The sequence below is a fragment of the Cynocephalus volans genome, chromosome 8 (genome assembly GCF_027409185.1).
Source record: "Cynocephalus volans isolate mCynVol1 chromosome 8, mCynVol1.pri, whole genome shotgun sequence".
Lineage (NCBI taxonomy): Eukaryota > Metazoa > Chordata > Mammalia > Dermoptera > Cynocephalidae > Cynocephalus > Cynocephalus volans.
Genome location: NC_084467.1, coordinates 110,014,554 through 110,025,663, shown reverse-complemented (window position 1 = coordinate 110,025,663; position 11,110 = coordinate 110,014,554). Strand labels below are relative to the sequence as shown.

The 11,110-nt window shown below is 46.4% G+C and overlaps 1 protein-coding gene across 3 annotated transcripts; it reads left to right on the top strand.

Annotated features, from left to right (window-relative positions):
* Nucleotides 1–747: 747 nt before the first annotated feature.
* Nucleotides 748–10,849, top strand: S100A10 (S100 calcium binding protein A10). Of its 3 annotated transcripts, none has more exons than XM_063106773.1 (3): nt 748–882; nt 7,497–7,639; nt 10,427–10,849. In XM_063106773.1, the coding sequence occupies exons 2-3, from the start codon at nt 7,508–7,510 to the stop codon at nt 10,586–10,588; spliced, it is 294 nt and encodes a 97-aa protein (XP_062962843.1). In that variant the 5' UTR covers nt 748–882; nt 7,497–7,507; the 3' UTR covers nt 10,589–10,849. The 3 variants fall into 3 exon arrangements, with proteins under 3 accessions (XP_062962843.1, XP_062962842.1, XP_062962844.1); XM_063106772.1 differs by lacking the exon at nt 748–882 and adding an exon at nt 1,462–1,479; XM_063106774.1 differs by lacking the exon at nt 748–882 and adding an exon at nt 2,394–2,411.
* Nucleotides 10,850–11,110: the final 261 nt, after the last annotated feature.

Sequence of the window (11,110 nt, the reverse complement as noted above, 5' to 3'; positions counted from 1 at the left end):
CAGAGCAAATGAAGGAGGCTTGTAAACTTAGGTTTTAACAATCTCAACCACAAGTGAAACTAAACTATCAACCATGTGAAGCCAAACACACCAGTAGGGGTAAATCCCCTGTTCAGTAAAAGGCTTGTAACACCCCTCGAGCTGACAAGCCAAACACCACCCTCGCTCCTGCACCCGCGGGAAGGCGTAGCAGGTGAGTGCAAGGAACCCGGCTTCAACAGGAGATGCCTGTCTACCGCGGGCGCAAGGCTGTAGAGAGTCCCGGGGGGTCCACCTAGGGCCTGCCTAATCTGATAGCAACCAAGTCTGAGCGCCTCCGAGGTTGTTAGGGCTGCACGTGCCTCTCCCTACAGTGTCATCTAGAAAAACAATTCCTAGACCTGTAGATTACCGAAGAGAAGAGCCGTTTACCCCTGGTTCTGGGCCGGCGTGCCCCACCCGCAGAACGACTGGATGCTTTGATTTCCACACTCACCCGCTGTCTAAAACCAAACCCGAGAGGAAGGGCACGGCCCAACGTGGGGATGTCCTGAAACATTCGAGGGTAGGAACGTTCCTACTGGAAGAGAAGTTTACACTAGCGCCCTCACTGCGGGCGGGTGAGGCCGGAGTGCGGCTAGTCCCCGGATCGGAAGAAGGGCGTGTGCGCTGCGCCGGTGGAGGGGTGGAGGGGTGGGGGGTTGGGGGCAGGAAGAGGGGGAGGAGACGAGGGGTGGGGAGCGCGGGGCCCCAGCGCCAGCCCAGGCTCCTCCCGCTCCCGCGTCGGCCCGCGCCTCCTCCCTCTCCGCAGCCGCCCCACGTACTAAGGCGCACGGGCTGCAGAGCTCTCCTCACCGCCCCGCGTCCAGCTCGCCCAGCGTCCGCGCCGCGCCTCCGGCCAAGGTGAGCTCCGCCCGGCCATGCGCGCTGCCCCGCGGCCCGCCCGCCCCTCCCTCTCGGACAGTGCCCAGCCCCGGGTCTGGCACCTGGGGAAACCCCCACAAGCGGCTGCCCGGCTTCGCGGGGATCCAGAGCACCGCGGGGTCTGGGCGGGCAGCGGCTGATGGGGAATCTGCTGCTGCGCGCTCCGGGCCACACCCAGACGAGGCCAGCAGCGCCCCTCCCCGGCCCGGGCGCGGCCGCCCCCAGACCCACGCGGACCGGAGGAGGGGGCACTTGTCTTTTACTACGGGACCTTGGCGTTGGTGCCCCTGGACCTTGATCTTCGCCCTGTTTGCCTTTCTTTACTCCCGCCTTTCCTACTTCCCCACTCGTCTCCCGAGTTATCCGAAGCCCCGCTTCTCGCCCCTGTCCTGGCGGGCGTGTTTCGCTGTGGATTCCGGCTGCAGCTGACCTCTGTCCAGGTGTTCGTAGCCGCCCCGCGGCTGGGCTGCCCGAGCAAGCCGTGGAGGTCTGGGGAGGGGTGGGCGGGTTGGCAACTGGAGGAGTCCCTTCCTAGAGGATACTGCTCAGTCCCACGCCCAGACATGCATGCTTCAGGTTGGGCTTCCTGTTGTTTGTCTGCTAGACGGGAAGGGTCTTGCTGCTGAGGGAGGGAGGTCTATTTGTTTTCTTTATAAAGCAGTTTGGGGGGGGGTAGTGGGGGAAACGGGACTGTGTGAGGTGATTTCTCTCCTGAAAGGGTTCCCTTCTTGCTATCTTAATTAAATAAGTGGAACCAGAAGAGCGGGCTTGATGAAGGATCTTCCAATCCCGGATTAATTTGGCCCGGTGCTGTGAGACAGAGACAGACGTGCTATTGGTACCTGGTTCACAACCTGAACTTGGCCAAAGGAATGGCGCTTCCTCCTGCCCTTCGCACTATCCAGCCACAGTCGGGCTCTGGCTGACTGAAGCCAGGAACTCTGCCCTGTTGAGTGGGGGCGGTGAGGACAGCAGAGCGGGGCCCCAAGCCAGACTCTGGAATACATTAAGCCCACCCTCCTGTCGTCCCCCACCACTTCCCTCCCAAGGGGAGCTGGAAGCATTCTGCAGGGTGTGGTTCGCACAAAGGGCTCCAGGATTCTCCTAGTGGTCTGAGGCCTGTGACTCAGCTGTGAGACCATGTGGGTGTGGCCCTGCTGGTTGCAGATACTCCGCGGATGGTTTGGACAGAACACTCCCTGAAGGAAAGGGGAACTGTGCCATCTTAGAGGGCATTTTCCAAGAGGAAGTGAGTCACACCTGGACTGGCCGCCAGTCTGAAGGAGAGGTTTCTTGACTGAACGGCGAGTGAGAGCCGTAATTAGATCAGCAGGGCCATGGCGAGACTGCTGCCCGGTTACAGGCAGTTGCCCACCTGGCAGCCTGCCTCAGCTTTACTTGGGAGGTTGCTTTTCCCATTAAGAGGTTTGCAGTTGCTGCAGATTTTTTTTCTCCCTGAAGCTTGAGTTTCAGCCTCCAGGAGTGGAGTTTTATATCCTGCGCTTCAGGTGAGGCCAGGCTCATGGAAACACCCTGTCAGTGATCTTTTTTTTAACTCCAACGTGTTTCAGCAAATTGCCCATGATAATGCCAGAGGTTGGGGCAGGAATGAGTTCATGTATCTCATTTGAGATTTCTTCATCAGCCCTTCCCGCATAGATTCCTATCTGGTTTCTATTTAATCATCCCTTCTAAATGGTATATACATTCCTTGACAGCCAGAGAGTAGTTTCTTCATGGTGGTCCTTCATCCGCCATTTGGAGTTTATTTCAGTTATTCAATTTTCTTGGTCTACTGGGCATAAAGCAATTGTTTGGTCTCACCTTGATTTCTAGGTTATGCTCTTCTCTGGCTTTTCCTGGACACAACATCAGCTAGGCCCTTTTCCTCCTATGTCTGGCCTCTGGCCTGCCTCCTTAGTGAGGTCAGGCCGTAGGCCGGATGGAGCTGAGACTGGGTGCCTCCTTGCTTTCCACTGACAGTTCAAAAAATGTGACTTTTTCAGAGCACTACCCACTTGGTATGCCCTTGACACAGTCCAGTCTTATTAAACTGTAAAGTTGAGGGAAACAATGGAATTCTTTCAGGGTTGTAATGTATAAATTAGCATTCAGAGTGCTGGGAAAGCTGGACTAAGATTTTAGGATCTTTCTTAAGCTTCTTTTAACAGGGACTCAACAATTTAGGAATCTTTTATCAAAAACAAAAAGAATGAATTTATTTTTAGCAATTTTCAGCACTTCCTATTGCTTGTTAAGTAATGACCACCCACCACACCAAAGGATTTAATACGTTGTCACAATAGCTATTGTTGGCTGATGCCTGACAATTCTTCAAGGAAAAATGGCTATACTCAGTTGCGTTAGAGGAGGTTTCTGAGTTTTTTCTTTTTATTGAATTGCATCTGGAACTTTCCTTTGCTGACCAGTTCTTTAGTGAGCAAGTTGTATTTGGTAAGAGGTGGGAGGAGAACAGCTTGGATCCAGATTCATTGCTTCAACTCATTTTCTCTGAATTTCCTTCAGGGATCAAATTCAAGAATGCCTTCTGGGTTCAATTTTTTTTTTTTTTTTTTTTTTCAAAATCCCTCAAGCAAAAGTAAGGAAACTTCAAACATATTTTAAATAACAGATGTTTGTTTTCACTGACACTCTGACAATTATTTTCTGGGTGGGCTGTAAGAAAACTAGGATATGGACAAGATACAGAAGCAAAAAGTAAATCAGACCTCATACTCTTTAGAAGTGCCCTCTTTGAAATTATGGCCTGGATCTGGGCTTAGGTCCAGAGCAAACATTTGGGATTGCTCAGAAGCAGACACTTTTTAAAAGAGGATTCCAGCTTCCCTGCTACTCTCCGGATGACCAAAATTATATTGTTGTCAATTTCACAATTTCATTCTTAAGGATTCATTGAGCAGGATCTATGGGCACTGCCTACTGGAACCCTACTCAAGGAGCCAAAATCTAGTAAGGAAAGAAACATAAACAAATAACTATAATTTAGGACAGACTTTTAAATAGGATTCCATTAGCTGTTAAACTCCTCAAAGGCAAGCACCATGGAGAGAGAAAGACGTGTGTGTGTGTGTGTGTGTGTGTGTGTGTGTGTCTGTGTGTGTGTGTGTGTGTCTGTGTGTGTGTGTGTGTGTCTGTGTGTGTGTGTGTGTGTGTCTGTGTGTGTGTGTGTCTGTGTGTGTGTGTGTGTCTGTGTCTGTGTCTGTGTCCCTGTCCCTCCAGCCTAACACCATAGCCAAGACATGCAAAGTAGGTGCCCAGTGTAGAACCAAAATGGAAAATTGAATTCCTGCCATACTAACTAAATTTGAAGAGTCCAGAATTGTTTTCTGTAGAGAAAGCTACACAGAGAAAGACTTCCCCGCCTCCACTCTTAAGACCTATTGCCTATGCAAACATGTAGTGAGTATACAGGTATCAGAATAAAATAATTCTATAAAAGGTGAGTGGACAGTGAGGTTTTTACATCCTGTGGAGCTCATCAGTCAGGCAGCAGAGCTAGAGAAGCATGAACTATAAGGTGGGTGAATGAAAACATGAGAAAACAGCAGGAGTGAGAAGAGAGAAGTCATGTCAGTGTCTGACCAGACCTGTTTGGCAGGACACATATTTTTTCCCTATGTGTATGGAATGTGCTCTCCTCTGTACTTTACTATAGCATTCGTAGGCAAACCCTCTGGGGGCCCCTTTCCTGGCCCTTCCCAGCTCTCAAGTCCTCCTGCTGAGCTGTGAGCAACAAGGTTTTCAGCTTTGTCCTTGAGGCTGCACTTGCACCTCACCTACTGCCAAGGGGATTGTTTTGATTCATTCACTCACACATTTAACAAATAGTTATTTAGTGGGCAGACTAATTCACAGTTCTTGACCAAGAGGAGATTATATCCAAACAGGTAAACAATTAAATGTGATTGAGTTTTTCAGTGTGGGAGTAGGTTGTTGGGGGCACAGAGCATGATGCTGCCTCTGGCCCCAGCCCCAAGGCCCTCCCACCAAAGTATATCCAACCAGGAAGTGGAAGCCCCACACCTGCCCAGGAGTGGAGCTTGTGGGGTGGTTGGGTAGGGGTGGAAATGCCAGATTCAAGTCCTTGAAGAAATTCTGTTTTAGCAACCAACGGTCAGTGCTGCAGTCAGCCCCACCCAGGCAAGCCCCACCCAAGGAGAGAGGGCCAGGCAGGGCTGACTCAGTGGGGTAACTGCTGGCTGCACTAGAGAAGAGCTAAGTGATTCAGCCTTCAGCCAAGAGAAGAGTGTTTTCCCCCTTTTCCTTCATCTTATTTTAAAACCAGTGTGCAGCACCTTCTTCAAACCTGAGCTCCTTGCTTGTAGCCCTGCTCAGTGCCCTTTGGAGCACTGGTTACTGATGAGACCCAGTGCATCTCCTCTGGTTTTCAAGGCTACTTTCACCTTCTGGCGAGCCCCTCCTCTGCATTCTTATTGCAAAAGGTCTACTGGACAAATAGGGAGTCAGCAGGCTGCTGCATTCACAGTCCATTTGCTGAATAAAACAGCTGAGGGAGGAGTAGAGGAAAGGACCCAGTGGGGCAGGGATGTGGCTTCAGAGAGGAACACTCCATCACTTCATAATGAGCTTGGGCAAGGAGAGGGTGGGACTGGAGGGACCTCAGACCTGAGCTCTCAAGTGGGGAGGCGAGATTGACCTCACTCTCCTGAGAAAGATATTCAAGGTGGCCAGGATTTCCTGGCTTACCAGGAACTTACAACTTGTATTTCTTAGGAATTCCTAAATTCATCTATTTTCCTATTTTAGGGGTCCTTATCTGAGTGGCTTCACTTTCTTACTCCTCTGGCTTTGCAGCACACTTTCCTTCTGCTCTGTCCTATGAAGAAAGTGAACTAGGTGTACCACCCAGTTCCAATTTCTGGGATCTTTGGGAACTGGTCATGAAGTGCTCTGCTGCTGTGAGCTTGGGCACAGGTATTTTTAAACTTCTGTGGCATGTAACTGCTTTCCTGAGTTATTTAAGAACTGGAGTGGGATCCCACGTCCTCCCATAGGTGACTCACTTAGTTCACTTCTCCTAAATTACCGGACTTCCAGAACCAGTCCAAGCAAGGCAGACTCCCTTTAAGCCCACTGCCATCTGAAACCTACATGGGGGAAGGGGGATGAGCCAGATCTGGGCTGTGTAGGAAGAGACAGAAAAGGGTGTGGTTCCCCTGGAATTCACCTTACGGTGGACCTCAAAGGGTTAATTTGCTGCTCTGTCCAAGAGAACTGCTTTCCAGATGAATCATACCAATTCTGATTTGTGGCATTCTCTAGTACAGCATTTTTGGCATGCTGGTTCTCATACTTTTCTGGAGATTAAGGGGTAGAATTTACAATACTTAAGTGTAATTGCTCGATCCTCCTGTTCACCAGCTCCACCTTCTCCTCTGTAGGAGATAGTGCTTATGGATCTGTATTGAACAAGCATCTGTCAGCAGCAGAAACCGGACTGAAGCATGTCTCAGGTTCCTGTTAGCACTCTTCAGCAGGGAAAGTCTCCAGCCTCTCCTTCAACCAGTTCTCAAAGCCTATTGTGATTTCTTTTGTTTTGAATGGTATATTACAGTCTCCGTTCAAGTTCACCTGTTTCCTGTCCAGTAGTGATTTTAGGTGATGTTAGCCAAAGCCTCGCTGTTCCCACCAAAGCATTCTTCCAATTAAGCCAAAATTCATTGAGCTCTTGTTAAGTACCGTGCACTGGGACTTGATGGGACATGTACCCCCAGTTCATTATACCTGAATATAATGATCTGACATGTTTCCTTTCTTTCTTATTATAAACTCATCATGATGAAAAGCTCTTGCTCTCCCACTGCACCCCAGACTGTGAGGGCAGCTCTTCTGTCTAGTGCTGCCAAAACTATATCAGGCCCCCAAAGGAGTTAGGATATGCTGTTACTGATTCCGTCTTACATGAACTAGAGAATGAAATTTGGGTAGCTTTCATTCAGGTAAAGCAACTGCATTTTACTGCTAGAGATGCAAATATTTTTATTATAATAAATAACAAGTTCAGAACTTTAGTAAAGAATATATACCTAGCAGACAAATTCATTTGTAAGCAAATTTCCAAATCCTAGAATCAGACTGAACTAGGTTACCAAGTTAAGTCTGGAGGGTTGAAGTTTTCTTATTAACCAGGCTTGACTGTGTGGGTTGTTGGTATTCAGTCATATCTAAGAGCTCCATTTACCAGGGCCAAGAGAATGATGAAATATCTGTTCTTTCAGTAAGTGCTTTGTCAGTTAAAAAGAGGGACACTGATCTTGCTTTTCTAAATGGTTACAGTTCTTATTCTTCATTAGGTAATTTATGAAGAATTAGCTGGCAGCTAGATAAATCCCTCATTCAGAGCACCAATACCTGAGGTGGCTATTTCCACCAGCAAGAGACCCCAAAACTGGTGTGAACTGGTCCTTGGATTTGTTGAATTTTACAACTGGAAAAGATCGAATGGATATCTAATCACCTTCCTTCCTGTTATACTCTAAAGACTGGCAATAATGTGGCTTAAAAGTTAATGTTAACCCTGTTTCTTTACATCCTTTAACATGTTTCAACAGACTTCACCAAAATGCCCTCTCAAATGGAACATGCCATGGAAACCATGATGTTTACGTTTCATAAATTTGCCGGGGATAAAGGCTACTTAACAAAGGAGGATCTGAGAGTACTCATGGAAAAGGAGTTCCCTGGATTTTTAGAAGTAAGTGTTAAAAGGCTCAGAAAGAGCCAGACATAAAAATCAATGCTTCTAGGCCCTGGTTCCTTTCCTTTCCTTTTTCCATCCCTTCCCTGTGGAGGTCATTTCCAGAGAGTTGTTGTCATTCATTTATTTATTAAACAGTATTGAGTACCTACTATTTGTAAGATACCATTGGGGAAACAGAAAGAAGACACAACCCTTGCCCTCTGGGAGCATACAGTCTGCAGGTTGAAATAAGACTACACACAACCACAGTATGAGGTGTTTGTTAGAAAATTCCATCTGGAGTTATCTGCGTCCATTGAGATCATGTGGGAGATTGAGTTGGGGGAAAGAAGGCTTTTCACAAGAGAGTAGTCCCAGAAAATGGCTGCCTTCAGGTCTGTAAACCTGGTGTTGGAGATGCCACGTCCTGGTCACATTCCACTTTGAGCAACTTGAATCTCGCTTCCTAAATCCCTTCAGATAAAGGGATTTTTTTTTTTTCTTTTTCCACCTCTGATCTATAAAGGAATGCGGTCAATCATTTGTTGAATAAGAGCCAAGCATCCTCCAGAGATAGCTGCTTTTCACATTGAAAATGCTCTGAGAACACTGGAGCACAGTCTGAGTTTATGTCTGTCCTTTGACAGACTAAGGGATCTGTCAAGACTCAGAAAGAGGGCTCTGCCATGAGCTCAGATGCATCACTCAGGACATTAGGCCAGGAGGCACAGTTGTCCTTTTACATTGTAGACCCTCAAGAGATGGTTGTTGAATTTAACTGAAGGTGAAACATTGCTTGACAAAATAGCAGATTGAAATGCAAGCTATTCTTTCCCTGCCACAACTGTAGTCACTTGAAAGGATTTTACTGTGCTTGGTATTGAATAATGCTTAGCCTCTAAAAGGTGAAGGGAGATGATGGTAAAAGGCTGGGTCCTGCCTCTTATCTGCCTGGTAAATAGAACATTAGTCAAGCCTCTGACTCCTGCATCAATAAACATGAGGCTTTGTAATACACTATGATTTACATGTCATCAATATCAGTTAAATAAACAGATATAAATAACCTAACTGCTCTCTCAGAGCTTCAATTACCACAATGCTGTCCCAGAATGAGTGAGACTATGTGGTTACTCTACTTTTGTAGAGTGCTATGATCTAGCCCCAGACCAGGAAGGAGTTAGAAGATCTAGCTCTGCCCTCACTAACACTGGGTCGGTTGCTTCAGCTTTCTGGGCCTCAGTTCCCTCCTCTGTAAAATGAAAGGGCTGGACATGATTATCTGCAAGTTCATTTTGACTTTCTATGAACCTTCAAGGAAAGCATAAATTGCAAGCACAAAATGTGCTCATTGCAAGCCTGCCCATCACATGGACAGAGGCATTCTCAGTACACTAAACATTTGTTAATCGTGTTGTTGTGTAAGTTAGAAGCCAGGATGAATATAACATAACACACAGACCCTTCCTCCCTAATGGCTTTATGGCATGAGAAACATAAAGGGTATATACAGAATGGAGTACTGAACATGGCAAGGTAATTTACTCTAGGCATGGGGTCATAATTCCAGGCACACCCACACTCACTGCATTAATAGAGCATTTTGCTTCTAAAGTAGATCACCTATGTCATTCAAATTTCACTCACTCTTACCACAGCCAGGAAGCTGGGGGTGAGGCCAGAATTAGCTGTAACCCTCCAAAAACAGAGGTAGCTACATAGAGCAGGTTTTAGTTGATTGCTTAGAGTAGGAGCTTACAGTCCTCAAGTAGGAAATGCTACTAGTTTACTTTAAGACATTTCTGAGTGCAATTTTTATAACCATCTAGCACACTTGAAACACTGAGTATCAGTTCCTTCACTCATGTATAAAGTCACTAGAATTTATAAATACTTCACCTGAGCCCCTTAACAACCTCTAATGGGCTCTATTTCCCTCTCTGGTTGATGGCATGCACCCTGCAGGAGAAACCACACTTTCCCAGTTCTAACCAGCACCACTGCAAAAAGGAATGATCAAGCCAATCACCATGGAAGCAAGATGAAGGCAGAGGGGATCTTGCCTGTCTGCCTTTGTCCCACATGTTCATACCAGGCATCAGGTGTCACGGGGAATGTATGAATCCATCACACATATTACTTTTGAAGCTGGTCCAATGTACAGCCTCCAGAGAAGAATATAGGATGGTGTAAACTTACCAACTCAAAGAATGGAGGGGATCCTAGAGACACTAGTCCACCCTCCTCAATTCATAGTTGACATATTGAGGCTGACTAAGCTGTATGACTGACTCAAGGCCCAGGGCTGATATGATATGAAGCCACACTAGCTTGGCCTCAGCTGTGTCGATGAGAAACAAGCGCTATCTATCCATCTTCTCCAAACCTAAAACACCTCATGGCATCATTAGCACCTTCTTCAAATCCATAGGACAGTGATCTGAAACTTACTCCCTAAGTGATCTCATAAGATCTTTTCATAAGGAGTTTCCTTTTTAGGGATTTGACCACGACATACGGAATAAAGTTTAAGAGAATGTATATTTAAACTATAAAATAAGGAGTTTAGGATGGTTCTTAGGCAGAAGCTGAATTTGAAGTTACTGAAATGCTCCCTCAAGGCAAAAAAAAAAAAAAAAACAATACATTTATATGGCCTCCAATGGTCACTTATGACCTAAAACAAGAGTTCAAATAATTGGGAGATTGTACACATAGTTGTCAGCAGCACAAATCAAATAAGCTCATCATTACAAACATTGACCGATATTTCTTGTCTTCATTCTTTTTTTATTTTTCCAGAATCAAAAAGACCCTCTGGCAGTGGACAAAATAATGAAGGACCTGGACCAGTGCCGAGATGGCAAAGTGGGCTTCCAGAGCTTCTTTTCACTAATTGCAGGCCTCACCATTGCGTGCAACGACTATTTTGTAGTACACATGAAGCAGAAGGGAAAGAAGTAGGCAGAATCAAGCAGTGACTCCCGCCCTGACAGGAGTTCTCTCAAAGGGTCGCTTAAGGAATCTGCCCACACCTTCCCCTGCATAAGGATTTCATGGGTAGATCAGGATCCTTAGGAAATGTACAGATAAAATCCAGCTCCCATTTGACAAGCAAAGAAAGAAAAGTTAGCTAAATGCCAGATAAGCTTTTGATTTTTATATTGTTTGCATCCTCCTGCCCTCAATAAATAAAGTCCTTTTTTAGTTCCAAATTTGAGACAATGTCTGTTGCTTCTTCAAAATTGCTTGTTCCCTGCTTCTTTGTTTCATAAAGAGTCAGCATGACCTTGGCAGCCAGAGCACAGCAGAGCTCTTTCCACAGACTCAGCAAAATAGGAAAGCACTCTCCATTCAGGCTTGGTGTCTAACCTCTACTTGCTCAGCCCTTGTAGCTGTGTCTATATGAGGGACCAAAACTTGACAGATTGAGAGAAGGCTCTGCAGGAATATGTTCTAATTTTATAAATACTGAGCACAATCTTG

What these genes read in the sequence shown, in the direction of transcription:
- S100A10 (XM_063106772.1), top strand. An exon ending in AGTTCCCTGGATTTTTAGAA is followed by an intron (nt 7,640 to 10,426) that starts GTAAGTGTTAAA and finishes TTATTTTTCCAG; the next exon opens with AATCAAAAAGACCCTCTGGC.